The sequence below is a fragment of the Phymastichus coffea genome, unplaced genomic scaffold (genome assembly GCF_024137745.1).
Source record: "Phymastichus coffea isolate CEN01 unplaced genomic scaffold, Cenicafe_Pcof_1.1 PCOF00020, whole genome shotgun sequence".
NCBI lineage: Eukaryota > Metazoa > Arthropoda > Insecta > Hymenoptera > Eulophidae > Phymastichus > Phymastichus coffea.
In genome coordinates, this window is record NW_026706831.1 from 508,098 (window position 1) to 522,926 (window position 14,829).

The following is a 14,829-nucleotide window of genomic DNA, read 5'->3' on the forward strand; positions in this document are numbered from 1 at the left end:
CGAACGAACTTGCCATTGTTATCTCATCGACTTTTTCTGATGCTGTTGGCTCGGCATGAGTCACGCAATAAATGCCATCTCACATCTCTATAATCTTTTTGGATATACATTCAATTAATCAATGGAAATGATACTGCATTATTATAAAGAGTATGGCATGTAGCAATCAGTCAGGTAAACTATCCTTCCACACGTTTACTTGACATTAAAGTCTATTAACAATATCAAAGAGAAGTATTGTTTTTTAATGAAATTGAACAATACCGCTGAGCATAATGCATGACGTGATACAAGAAAATGTAACTGCATCATGTAATCAGCCCCACTCTGGTGTTGCAGTATAGGCTATGAATGAGACGAGAGACCGACAAAAGAATCGGCACTATATTGTCAATAGCCGCTGGAAGTGCGACATATCCTAGCCAATTTACAATTTATAACCTGTCAAATTTAACAAGTGAATATTGACGGCATATTATCGAGTGTCGCGGCTCTATATCCGACTAATCAACTGAATTATATGATGATTCTGACACGCCTACTGATTGTTATAATATCTCGCGCCAAACATAATGGACAACGGCACTGCTTTCTCTAATCATCAGACACGCATTTGAGTATTTGTATACTACTTTTAAAAAATATTGAAATTTATATACTCATCAAGATTAACATGGCAGGTACGTTATCGCGAAGTATGGAATGTCGTCGTTTACGAAAAAACTAATTGTTCACAACATTTTATACCATTACTAGTGTAATCAAACGCGCTTCGCGCACTTATCTCTCGTTTGTATTAATATTTAATTTCATGCTTGAATCAAATCAAAACTATTATAAAATACACCGCATACATAAAATATTTCTTCTATGCTATAATGTGCTTAACTTTCGTCAACATGAATTCGCAAATAAAAATCTAATTACGATGATATTCACATATGTAGTTATAATTTCAAAAGGAAATAACGATAATGTAGCAGATCTTTAGATGTTAGCTAATTAGCCATAGATAATGGGCAATGTATCAAGTTCATTTCTCCTTTGTCTCTGTCAAATACCTGGTACTGTCATCTGCACCGGACAGTTTAATTTTCTTTGTTTTTTAATCTATTTGTCCACGGTTTATAATTTTTTTAGGATATCTTCTTATCAACAGGTGTTTTCTCTTTCAGGTTTCGGTTGGTTTGGAGCAGTAATTTTCGCGAACTCTATTTCATTTCAACATTTTCACTTGCAGCTATATTCTGTTATTTTTTTCCTATTCATTCGTAACAATTTTAAGGTTATATTTATATTTATAAGCATTTTAATTTAAACATTTTTTTGAATAAATTTCTGCACCACATCAGCCGAAGTTAATTCACAGTATTTTATTTATAAAATAATCTATCAATCTATGTTTCTCTTCATCTTTAATTATGTTTATTTGAATTTAAACTTAGTAACAGAGATATTTAATAAATTCATATGTTCTAAGAATAAATGTAATGTAAGAGCATTAAAATTGTTTCGAGCATATTATTTTATTTTTAAGCTGTTGGGTGAATGTGGACGTTATTTTTTCAATGCCTACGAAGTATCTTGCTTATTATTATTCACTCAATCAATGAATATAAAATCAATGTAAAACGACTCGAGATATTTATTAGTACGAATTTGCTGAATGTCAGCTTCTGTGCTAATAATGGCTTGAATACGCAAATCCAAAACACGTACATACTCGTATACACATACATACTAATACATGATGTCAGCCAATCAGATTACGAATAAAATGACTTGACTTGGCAGGCCATCAGTTTTTTATATAGGGTAGAATTAATTAAATTAAATTAATTATAATACTGCCAGAGTGTCTGAGAAAATCATTCAATTAACGTCTCGATGAATTATGTATATGTAATAATAACCAGTTTACCTTCCCGTGCTACGTTCTTGAACTATGAATGATTTTATCTTAGCTATTTCATTTTAAAGAATAATCTTTTATTAGTAGCTTTGTACGTTTTCCATTTTTTATCGCACAAAGAGCTAGCATGTAAATTTCATGCGATAAAGTTGATTTCCCCCAGTAAGGCAAAAGTTACGCTTACTCCGTCGCCATATGCAGATCTAGTGACTTGTGCACTTTTCAGCCTGCTACTTTATCACGTGCATCTTACGCAGCTAGCACTGTAAATTTACATCGACGTAGCAACAAAATTTCATTGAAAATGAAGTTTATCGAGCGAAAAACTCAAATGTTTTATTATTAATGTCGATGAAAAATTTGTTTTAAAAGTTGAAAATTTGGCTTTCCTTCCTCTTAAAGCTTTGACATTCTTGAGCATATGATATTATGTATAATTTGCTGAAGCTTTACGTAAGAAAGTGCATGGTTTCTATGATCTTTCATTACCGAGTTGTGTCAGCAATACAAGTACTGTACTTTTGAATTGTTTCGTCACATGTTCTTAATTCGCCTGTGTTTAACAATCAAAAGATTAATCGCAATGAGCGCACAACTTAACAACTACGCCAGTCACTTGCCAGTCCGATAATGACATTGCTTTTGTACAAGGAAATAATTCGAGATTGTGAACGACCGAATTTTTGGAAATGCAGATGGCGTCGTTGGAATTAGCTTTGTTTCCTGCGATATCAATATACGTAAGATAACAAAGAGTCATTATAATCTGTACTTGGTAGGTTCAAGGCAAAAAATAACAAAGATAATGATAGAATAAATATGTCGATGCGGCCGTTTCAAAGCAAAGATTAATTTTGTCCTCAGTTGATTGTGAGTAAGGCTTGTAGACATTTGAATAGCAGGGTCAAGATATTATAATGCATTCGCAAGACCTATTATCCTGTTATGCCATGCTGAAGGCTATTACAGTTCATTCGCACCTCCGTTCGAATCTTTTGTCTTGTGCACGCCCAATAAATGTACCTAACATCGCAGTCACAGGCTTACTTTCAATAGAGCTTCCGTGCGTCTACACTTGTTACTTGAATTTATAAGCCAGTTTTATGCATTCACATGCGAATAGGTCTTATTCCATACGTGTGCTTTATGCATTGTAGGGACAGAACTGGTACTTTCCACTGGTACACATTTCATAACCGTTTTCTATTTTCAGATTCAAAGATGACGATTCACGGCATAAACAACGTAGCATTTGAAAATACCGAAATTAGCGAGGTATAACTTTAATATAATATTTAACCCGAAAACATTGCTCTTTGTCTGGCAACATTTTCAGCATCTCGGTATCTCGAAGTAGATCTCCACGAGCTCTTCTTCTTGCAGGAGGCTTTGTTTTTATTGTAAGCTGATTTACTGAAAATCGCTGACCTTCCACCATAAAAAGGCCAGTTTTGCCAGTGTGCTATTTAAAATAGCTTTCTCATGCATATCTCACAATTTTTTCAAAAAGCCAGTGATTACGATCTCTGTGTGAAAATAAGCTTGAATAACGAAGAAATGGTCAGTGGTCTAGTTATGAATAAATCATTGTCAATGATCGGCCGCTGTATTGTTATTTTGTGTTTTCGGAATATTAGATGAAATAGCCAGCATCGTGGTCACGTGCAGCGCAAGTCACGCGCCGCATAAAAAATTGTCATCACTCGATCGAGAGCTCGAGTGCTCGTCAAACATTGACTCGGCGCTCGACTATAGTTTTACATTTGACGGGGGCTGATGGACATCGGCTCGTCGTAGCTCAATTAACGACGAAGGGACGAAGGGAGGGTCGCGCGAAATGCGTGCATGAATCTCCGTGGGAGAGCGGGCTCCAAGCACAATCAACTATTGACAATAAAATGTGAAAATCCAGCGATGATTAGACACGAAAGTATGCGTCTCTCGAAATGTAGCCACGAAAATGAAGCAGGCGGGGGGTGGGATGGTGGCGGGGGGGGGGGGCAATTTGGCGGATAATGCAGCTGGGCAATGTTTCACCGTGACAGAGTGCACGGAGCTGCCATGAGTTGCATACAGACGCGCACGCGGCGCTATTATGTTGATTCATTTGGAATGTGCATTATATTGCAGCCATAAATTTGAAGAGAACAGCTCCGGTGGAATCGGCGTTTCGGGAAAATCTGCAGCGTGTGGGGAGCACGTTCGCGTCGATCGAGTTACGGACAAAAAACGAAGAAGGCAAAGCGGCGGCGTGTCGAAGCCGTCGGACGTGAGATTCGACTGGACGCCTGCCTGAGCAACGGCTCGGCGGCTTATTATCCGCCAAGCTCAGGGCCGAGCACAGCAGTCCAGGCGCGCCGGCTGATCGTCATTCTTGTCTTGAACGTGCGCGGGCGCGACAAATGAGATCAGCTTAGTCAGTGCCGCGGGGGCCCACCACACTCGCGGGCTCGACTCGTTGGCTTGGTGCGCCGGCAACTTCTGAATGAATTGGCGAAAAGTGGAGTGGCGGCTGGCGGTGGGATAGGGCGGAGAGAGAGAGAAAGAGAGAGAGAGAGAGAGCGAGAGCGGTGCGTGCGTTGTTCAAACACGGGGAGGCAGCTTTCGCTCGTTTTCCTCTCGTATCTCGTATCTCGGCTGTTTGCCGTGCCGCCGCCGTCTGCCTCCCTCCTTTCGGAGCCGTTTACCGCGCGGCATATCCTGCTGCACCGGCAGCCCGGCGGCACTAGGCAGTGATCAGCATCAGTCGCGTGCCGCGCGCGCTCCGTATCGCCACGACCTTGCGTCCACGCGTGCAACGACGGCCACCTTCTTCCACTCTTATCTCCGCTTGCTCCGTCCACCTGTTCTTCCATTGCTTGCCATCGTTATCTCAGTGTCTTTCCGCAAAATGTACTCTCTAATGATTGTTCTTATTAGTCTTATCGCTCAGTGTTTAGTTCGCATCGACGATAAGTGAACAACTTTGTTGGCAAGATGCCTGATAAATTTTCATTTAACGTGAGTCACTCCACACTTCAAATCGAATCTGATATTATCTTTATATATTATTTGATCGATCAGTCAACCTTACCATCCTCCACCTAACTATTTTTTTGTTCGACTCTTATGGTTTTTCTAGAATGTTACCTCGTTACTTTTTTTAAGTCCGCAAAAATGCCACGAGTACACGAGGTACGTGTTTTGAGATTGTCTTGACTACGTTTGATCTGTACTCAATTCAAGTGTAATTTTTAACAGGCTAAAGCTGATTTGCTGAATGTCATCAAACAGTTTGGGGGTTCACGCTTAGCGTCAGCGTTATTATATTACAACGAGCTGAAAACAAATGATCAGTGAAAAATTAAGTCACACTCAGTTCAAAGAATAAAGGCAAATTGAAAAGTGAAAAATGCAGTGTTTGATAAGTTGAAATAGTGACCGTATAATATCGTTTAAAATCGTTTAAAATCGGATTTTAAAAAACTCGTTGTTGAATCGATGCTCCCTCATATACCTTCGCACAGTCATCAATGACGTGTTAGCGTTGACTTAACCTCGCGGAAAGATCACAGTTGAAAATAATAAATGATGAGATATCGGAATGAGAAGTAAAAACGGAACGGGTATTTGCAGTCGGGGGCAGCAGAGTCGGAGGTGCGCGGGACAATATCAAGCTTGCCGGGGCAATTGGCCATCGTAGAAGGGAAGCCGGAATCGAAGCCGGACATGCCAAGAGACGCGGAGAGCATCGCCGAAGAAAGGCTCAAGTGCGGCTTGTTATGGTTTCGGCCGTCCTACTTGCAAAAGTTTCGCAGCGCCAAGTGGGCGCTTTTTTGGCTGTGCTGGGCTGGCGCCATGCAAGGTATGCTCCTCGTTTTACGTACTTTAGTCAGTCTCTCGCTTCAAAGTTGGTTGCAAAGTTGAGCGCGTGAACTGGAAATCGGTTGTCGATTGACATCCGATATCTTTCGGGTAACGGTGGCATCGCGTCGACTCGCGCTGAAAATACGCGAAGAAGCTTATAGTAGCTGGACTATAGACGACGGGTAAGATAGAGAAGTGTGGGACAATTGCGGTTGTAGGCGCCGATGTTAACAAGCACGCGAGACAAAAGACGAGAGAAGAAAAGAAAAGAAAGGAAAACGCCGAAAACGCCGAGCCGTTGCGAGCCACGAGTGAATAGTCGCGGGAAGTCGACACAATTGACGTCCATTTGAATGATAAAGGGCTGCGTGCACGCCGTGCCCAAGCGATGCACGAGCGTCCCGCGATAAGAAGCTCGGATGAAGTGTAGTAGGCAGGTTGCGCTGCACGTTCGCTCGACGGCTCGTGCGTGCACGCGCTGCGGTCGTCCGCTCGCGATGCTGTACGCTCACGAAAGAATGCGTTTCAGGAATGATCGTCAACGGATTCATCAACGTGGTGATAACGACGATCGAGAAGAGGTTCGGATTCCGTTCGTCGCAAACTGGACTGATAGCCGGAGGATACGACATCGCCAGTTTCCTCCTGCTGATTCCGGTGAGCTACTTGGGCGGACGGTCGAGCTCGAGCAAGCCCAGGTTAGCCGCCGAGCCCGCGCCGATCGGGGGAAGCGAGCAAGAGGGTTTTGTATACCAATGCCAAGTGACGATGTTGCAGCTACATCGGAGTTGGCGTGCTGGTGCTGGCTGTGGGCAGCCTGCTGTTCGCTTCCCCGCACTACTTGGCTAGCTCCTACAGAGGGGCCGACCAGCCGGAGAACACCTGTGGAAGCTCGAGCAACTCGTCGGTTAGAGCGATCGCGGGCCCGCCAGCCAAATCCAAGTGAGCGAATGAATAGCGATGCTTCGCTTGCTTGCTTGCTTGCAGGCGCGCAGCGACGCCTCGCCGCGGGCCGAGCTGGAGCCGTGCACTGGCCTCTACTTGGCCATGTTCTTCGTGGCCCAGCTGCTGCACGGCGCGGGCGCCGCGCCCTTCTACACCCTCGGCGTCACTTATCTGGACGAGAACGTCAGCAAAAAAATGTCCTCGGTGTATCTCGGTGAGAGCCCTTCTGCCCTCTCTTGCAGCGCTTCGTTTCAGCTTCTTACCAGCGGCGACGTGAGCGACTAGACCGGCCTCAAGCACCTTATCTCATTGGCAGGCATTTACTACACGATGGCTGTGATCGGTCCGGCTCTCGGCTACGTCGTAGGAGGACAACTGCTCAAGCTCCACGCGGATTTCCTTCGCGTTGATCCGGCACAGTAAGTTTTTCCCCTTCGCGTCCTCCAGCATACGGGTCGCTGCTAGTTTGGCCGAGTCCAACTCCTCTGACTACGCTGTCCCCCAATCATAAATTTCACCACTCTCGATTCACGCCCCTCGAGCGCCACACTTTCCTACGTACACCATATACATAGGCTTCAACTATTTACGATCGTCCTCGTGACAATCGATGCCGTGGACCCGCAGCTCCGAGTAAATCTCCTTTTTTTCTTCACACACGTGTCACAGAAATATCGCCAGTAAATTACATACCTTCGTATACAATACTATACTAGCTATACGATCAACCGTTTGCTCGCCTCAACTGCCGTTCAAATCTCCTTTTTTCCGAAGCAACATTTGTACAAGTCTGCATCTCTTTCATACGGCTCCCGTAACTCAACTTTGATACAAATAGGACTCCTTTGGTCTGCTTTTCCAAATATTTTGACGCACGTCAGCTTGAAAAAAATACTGCAAAAAAATACTGGAAAAAACGTGAATTCAACCGAAACGAATAATGGAATATTGAAAAAGATTAGGGCATGAAAAGCGCTAACGTCGATACTGCTCGGCACGAGACAAACGTACGACAAAAACCACGTGCACCACTATGGAAGATATAATTCTTCGGATTACCAGCGCAACCCCATCCATCGGCTGAAATATCCGAGGGGGAAATGTCGAGTAGTAAACTAATGGGCCACGTCCAACTGCTTCAACTGATGTACTGCTTTATCACTTTCAACCTCATCTTTGTGTAATTACTTCTGTATCCATTATTTTCCGAGAGTTTTCATGAACAAGAAAGATTCTCCTGTAAAAGTCTACGTAAAAGTCTACGTCAATTGAAATAAGACTCGATGCTACACGCTACATTTACAGAAGTAAATGAGAGCCACTGTACGTAATCTTGTAAGACGCAGACAGTCCACTCGTGTCGTAAACGTGCCCAAACTACAGGGCTATTGGGCATTTCAGCGATCAATCATTCCATCGAGGGATTTGCTCTTGGATACACAACACCCAACGACGGATAACTTCAACTAAAATCACTCTAGCACCGCCCTCGTTTGCCTAATCCATTTCGACAATTGTCGTCTTATGACTCAACATTAATATTGATCATGTGAACCATTCACAAAGTTATTTTCGTACGGTCAAGGCTTGAAGAAACGATACATCAATGCTGTATGCGAGCGAAGTTGCTCATTCCAATAAACTATACAAAACCATAACCGCCAAAATGTTGTGCTTTTGCAAAAATCTATCAAGCAAGATTGGTCAGCAGCTGTCAATTTTTTAAGCCATTATTTCAATCGCTAGCCATTATTTCAATAATTAAATATCAGACGAGTAACGTTTTCATTTGTTTATTTTATTTATTTATATAAAAAATTGTGTAGTCTGTATAACGGAGATTCGACCATCAACAGCCAGCCAACTGTCACTCATGGTACATTTTTTCATTTCGATGTCATTTTATGTTATTTTAAGGTGGCTCATAGAAATCAAATATTTTGTTAAACGTAACATTTATTAATTACATTAAGTTCTGGCTCGACTTATCAAAGCTGTATCACGATATAACGTTCCAACGAACTCAGCAATTACAATTTTTCTAAAATGCAATTCGTTTTGTATGCAGTTTCAACTAAGAAAAATATGTCAAGTAGATTTAAAATTGCAGAATTGGATTAACGCCCGACAGTGACGTATGGATTGGAGCTTGGTGGATCGGCTTCCTCGCAGGTGCACTGATTTGCTTGGCGGTAGCCTTTCCAATTTTAGCTTTCCCGGCCATTCTTCCTGGTAAGTTATAACGTATCTCAAACAAACGATATATCAATGACATTTAAGCTTACATTTTTTCATAAAAAATGGTCTACACTACAGCATATACTTGTATATTAAAATTATTTGGAAATTGATGGTTTTTTATTGACATGAATGTTGAGTATTAGATTTATTTCATAACTATTATAAATATAATTGTAATATATTTAAATAGGATCGGAAGACTTAGCAAAGGAAAGAGTGTCCGAAGCACATGAAAAGTCATCTCACAATTCAGGAGCCAGCGAAGCATTTTCCAAAATTCGCGAATTGCCTCGAGCTTTAACCGAATTACTAGGCAATCCAGCATTTTTCATGCTAAATCTTGCTGGGGCTAGCGAAGGTTTACTCGTAGCTGGGTTTGCAGCCTTCCTTCCGAAATTAATAGAAAATCAATTCAGCGTTAGCGCTAGTCTAGCAGCCATGCTTATGGGTAAGAAATTGGATTACACTCCATCAACTTTTAGTTGATGCAGAGTATGTTAAATGAGGTATTATGCATAATCAAAAGTTTTACTTCAATTAAGTGACAAAAGTTTAAAAAACAAGTTGTCAAAAAATCAACACTCGTCTTTGTATCCGAAATATTTTTTGTCAGCCACGAACGTTGCTCAATATGAGAACTTTGTTGCACAAAAATAATTGACAAATCGATTGCCCAAAACAAGCCCCCAACAAAATTTTTCTTGACCATAATAATTAATAATATTTTTCACTCGGTGCAAAAATGAGTATTTTTATTTACAATCAGTGTTATCAAGTGCGCTTCGTGTGCTCATCTCTTGCTTGATTACGACATACGAACATTTCTTGAATACACTATACATAAAACAATTCTATGCTTCGAAACTTTATTATTCGCACTGTAAGTCAATATTATTTAATAAATAAAAATCCAACCACGTTAATAATATTCGCCAATAGCAATAATTTCAGATCTAATAACGTAACAGATTTTTATATATTTAGCTATATAGGTAATGAGCAGCTCATCAAGTTAGTTATTCTTTTTTTCTTTCAAGTAGAACCTACAGTCACGCTTAACAATTTCATTTTCTTTATTTTTAACATAAATATTGGTGTGTGGCTTCAAGGTTTTCGAAAGATATCTCCATAACAGATGTTCTTTTTATTGTTTTTCAACTGTTTTGTCAATTGTTCATCCGTGATCACTTGAAGACTTTGTTTACATTTAGAGATTAAATTCAAAAAATTCTTTCACAATAAATTAACGGTGCCCAGTTCACCAAAATCAATTTACAGCATTTCACATTATATGTCAATTAATCAATAAGAATTATTCTCTTGATTTTTATGACGTTTATTCAAGGGTAAACTTTACAATAAATTCTAAAAATTTATGTCACATAAATAAATATAATTGGGGTTAAGATTACTTTATCGTATTATTTTAAGGTTAGGCCGTTGAGAACGTGGACGTTATTATCTTTCCAATGCTTGCAAATTGTCTTACTTATTTTTATTCATTTAATTGATTGAATATTAATCGATGTAAAATGCCTCGATCTACTATATTTAGTGACAATTTACTCACTACAGTTACCCATGTGACTATATTCAGCTGATCATGAATAAAATATTTCAACATAACTTGCATCACTTTTTTATAAGAAAAAAACAAAAACAAGCAATAACAATAATAATAAAGTTAATGCTTTGTGAAAAAGCCATCGTTCTTTATTTTATTTATTTTCTGCCAATAAAGTAATAAATTTATTGCTTTAATTAGATACACCGTTTATTATTGAATACGCCAATTGATTAGTTTATTACATATTATTCAATTTAAATAACAAATGACTCATTTTTTAAATGACTGACTTTTTGCCAACATTGAAAAGGACGAGGTGTCCTGTATTTTCGACAGAAACTTAAACTGTTTTTTGATATATTTGCGAATAATTCCTTAACGGTGACCAATTTCAATGTTGATGGGATTGATTTAAAAGGGTATGTTTTCGAGATATTCACATTTTATTATTGACTTAATAGAAGTATAACTGCGAGTATTCGCAAAAAATGGATTTGAAGTGTACTTTTTTTAATGCATCGTGCTTCATCAAATTGCTTCAATAAAGTAATTTTATGAAATTGAAATAGTCAAAAAAAGTGAGAAATAAAATAATTGCGAATAAAGTAATGCCATCACAATGATTATTATAGGATTGGTGACAGTGCCTGCCGGTGGCGGAGGTACATTTTTCGGAGGCTATTTAATAAAGCACTGGAATTTATCTTGTTCCGGCATTATTAAGTTTTGTACTATTGCGACTGGCATATGCATCGCATTCACGCTCTGTTTTATATTGAATTGTCCCAACTTGGACTTTGCTGGGATTACTGTGCCGTACATCAACGAAGTAAAGTAAGACAAAACACTTGTTTCTTCCGAGGTCGAACTTTCTTTCAATTATGCTTTCAATTTCCATTTCATTTCACATGGTATTTTTAAAACTAATAAGATGATTCAATAGAGAAACTAAATAAATTAATAACTATTGCAGGACTTCTGTTCCAAATCTCCATAGTACTTGCAATGCAGGTTGTGCTTGCTCAACGTTCCATTTCAACCCAATTTGCGGTATTGATGGAATAACTTATTACTCTCCGTGTTATGCTGGTTGTTTAGAAGAAATTTCGCTATCAGATCATAAGGTGAGACTATCATTAAAATTTTACGTTGATGTAAATATTACTTTTCTTTAATTGACGAGGAAATAGAATTTAAAAACGATGATTTAATTTTAAACCGGTTGAAAATCTGGATTTAAGTATATGCTCGTAAATATGAAAATATTAGTAATGATAATAATAGAAAATTTTCAAATTCATATTTTTTACGTAGTTAAACTTGATTGATCTAGTCTTTTTTTAACTTTATAGTACAATACCGATATGAAGGGTACACGGGAAAAAAGTGTCTCTTCCTCTTTAATTGAAAAATCAGTAATTTATCATTGTTCTTATTGCTAAAATATCTACAAATATTTCTTAATAGATGCTTCAATTGATAAAAAATGATGAAGCTTCAAAATCGGTGTATTCGTAAAAGGGTGATCCTGCCGTTTTTATCATGGACCTAACATATCTATTAGGCAATTGAAAGAAAAAATAGAATACATTGAATTAATGTGAATGCTGCAGGTATACAGAAATTGCAGCTGTATCCAAGTTTCACCATCGAAGTTACCAGGCAGTTTGCACGAGAAAGACAGCATTGATTACGAAGCTAAGAATACAACGTGCGATAGTAAATGCAATTACTTGTGGATTTTTATTGGGCTTGCGTTCGGCAATATGCTCATAACATTTTTGTGTACAATGCCTGCACTTGCGGCGACTCTACGCGTCGTTCGCGATGACCAAAGATCTTTCGGCCTGGGTATCCAGTGGATTAAAGTACGCTTATTGGGAACGATTCCGGCTCCGATCATTTTTGGCGCTCTCATCGATGATACTTGCATGCTTTGGCACGAAACTTCTGACGGTCGAGGTGCTTGCCTTGTATACGACAATTATTACATGAGCAGGTCACCCATTTCACAAGTCACTTTCTTTTTCAATAGCTGTGATATTTTTTTGACTATCCATTCAATTCCTTCACAGATACATGTTTGGATTAGCCTTTGTCGGAAAACTAGCATCTCTCCTGTTCTTTTTCTTAGCATGGTGGTGGTACGCACCACCTGGAAGTAGAAGAGTCAATCCCGAACCGCAGCCAGAGCCAATTGCAACATTGGCCATAGCAGATGCATCAATGCAACAACGCATTGATTAGTTTAGTTGATAATTACCGAACGCTAGACGCTCTTTTGACTTTTATTCACCTTATCATTGTCATAATCAACTCAAAAAACTTTCGATAAATACGCGGTCAACTTTTTCTACGTTAGCAATATCGATTGCTTGTACATATTCTGCGACTTGTATGATATAAATCATGTACTATAAAACAAGCTATAAGTTATATACATTTTTCTTTTTTTCAGCATCCTTTTTCATATTATCTGCTATGTTAATTGTCTACAGATAAGCATTAAGTTATCACTAAGTAAATCTCTTGAACATTTACACAATCAAAATAAACACATCTGTAGCAATTATCATCTTGTTTTTCTTTATCATACATCCAATGCATTTTGTAGATACTTGCATCCACTTTACGTTGAATTTTTATTAGTGAACATTTCACTTCAAAAGTTTACACTTACCAAAAGAGCATAAATAATTATTTCAGATTCAAAATTTTACATTTTTTTAGATAAATATTCCAGAATATTAAAACTTCATTATCTGCAGATGATCTGAAGTATTATTTTATAATAATTTACTAAAAATCATATAACAGATAGTTTATTGTTTTCTTATATATCTATTTTCATAAAAATACTAATTAGATAAATCAGCTTCTTTAAGAAACCTTTTACAACCATAATATTAACAGTAATTTAAAAAATTTATAAACCAATAATATCTACTTTATCGATGTGTAGTTGTAGATTTCTGCCATTATCAGTAATCAATAAAGTGAAAGTATGTTTTTTTCTGTATATTTATAAATTTATAATCAAATTTTAGGTATATGTAGTAAGTTAGTATTTATTCTATAATTGAACGAAAAATGAATATTAAAGTTTTTAAGCATTAATAATTTTTAATGCGTATCGTGTATATTTGTTTTGTTTGATCATGTCAAATGAAAGCTAAATTATTAATTTTTTTAGAATTTTTCTTTTTAAATTTTTACCAAAGATCATAATTATTAAGTATATAGCGTATAAAAATATCTGCTATATTAACCTCAAACTCAGATACCTATATAATAACAACATCATCAGATGGCCTCTTGGTCTAGGGGTATGATTCCTGCTTTGGGTGCAGGAGGTCCCGGGTTCAAATCCCGGAGGGGCCCTATTTTTTTTTCATTGAAATGAAATACTAAAAGCAAACATATTTATTGAACTGAAATGTAATAAGTATTCTTTAGATAATATCCTTTAATCATTGGAATACGATCTCAGAACAACATCATTAAAATATCTATTTATTGTATTAAATACTTCATCTTATAATGCGTTTGAATGGTGTAGTATAAGAAATATTGTTATCAATATATATATAATTCCCTACACATAGTAAGCGACAATGGTATTTTTAATTTTAATAAGCACAATAGAATTATTAGTTATAGTTACAAATAATAATGTGAAATTTGATAACATTACGTATTATTTATTTTGAAAAGAGAAAGTAAATTAAACGAGATACAAATAAATTTTTTTATAAATGATTTTGTGTTTAATAAATTTTATTATGTTAATATATAATTAAAACAAATGTATTTTTTATCTTAAATTTTAATAATTTAAAAAAATGTTAAGTTTATATAAAAGTTAATCCTCTCAAATAAATATATTGTAAATATTGATTCACAGATAAAATGTTTTTATACACAGAAAATAGAGGCACAAAAATAAAATATAGTATTAGGCAATCGTAACTTGACGTGGCCTCTTGGTCTAGGGGTATGATTCCTGCTTTGGGTGCAGGAGGTCCCGGGTTCAAATCCCGGAGGGGCCCTATTTTTGGACAAAAATTGATACACTGATTTTTTATTATTATTTAAAAATATTACTTAAAAATCTTTTATAACAAAAGTAACCGAAGATAAACTTAATAATATTTTTATATTATTAAGCTTATGAACTGATATCAGAGTTATGAAAAATTAAAAATTTTACTTTAATTTTTAAATAAAATGAAGTCGCGTTGTTATATATAATTCTATACATTTATATTATTCAAACCTTACAATATAAAGAATAATTATAGTATTTTCTACGCAAAAC

The 14,829-nt window shown here is 37.4% G+C and overlaps 1 protein-coding gene and 2 non-coding genes across 8 annotated transcripts; all 3 read left to right on the top strand.

The window, feature by feature from the left end:
* Nucleotides 1–66: 66 nt before the first annotated feature.
* LOC131675369 (solute carrier organic anion transporter family member 4A1) lies at nt 67–13,068 on the top strand. Of its 6 annotated transcripts, XM_058954330.1 has the most exons (14): nt 67–174; nt 340–457; nt 3,126–3,187; nt 5,528–5,756; nt 6,288–6,456; nt 6,536–6,665; nt 6,746–6,917; nt 7,020–7,122; nt 8,814–8,935; nt 9,135–9,392; nt 11,144–11,345; nt 11,485–11,635; nt 12,125–12,510; nt 12,587–13,068. In XM_058954330.1, exons 2-14 carry the CDS (start codon nt 352–354, stop codon nt 12,756–12,758), a joined length of 2,262 nt encoding a protein of 753 aa, XP_058810313.1. In that variant the 5' UTR covers nt 67–174; nt 340–351; the 3' UTR covers nt 12,759–13,068. The 6 variants fall into 6 exon arrangements, with proteins under 6 accessions (XP_058810313.1, XP_058810314.1, XP_058810318.1 ...); XM_058954331.1 differs by lacking the exon at nt 67–174 and having other exon boundaries at nt 359–680; XM_058954332.1 differs by lacking the exons at nt 67–174; nt 340–457 and adding an exon at nt 2,163–2,652.
* A 752-nt stretch (nt 13,069–13,820) lies between these two features.
* On the top strand, nt 13,821–13,892 carry Trnap-ugg (transfer RNA proline (anticodon UGG)). The gene has a single exon. It is a non-coding gene; the product is annotated as a tRNA-Pro (tRNA).
* Nucleotides 13,893–14,488: 596 nt separating this feature from the next.
* Trnap-ugg (transfer RNA proline (anticodon UGG)) lies at nt 14,489–14,560 on the top strand. Its single transcript has one exon. It is a non-coding gene; the product is annotated as a tRNA-Pro (tRNA).
* Nucleotides 14,561–14,829: the final 269 nt, after the last annotated feature.

Coding starts and splice junctions, on each gene's coding strand:
- LOC131675369 (XM_058954330.1), top strand. CDS start 352: ATGAGACGAGAGACCGACAAAAGAATCGGCACTATATTGTCAATAGCC. Junction 3,188..5,527: donor AAAATACCGAAATTAGCGAG/GTATAACTTTAA, acceptor GGGTATTTGCAG/TCGGGGGCAGCAGAGTCGGA. Junction 7,123..8,813: donor CTTCGCGTTGATCCGGCACA/GTAAGTTTTTCC, acceptor TTAAAATTGCAG/AATTGGATTAACGCCCGACA.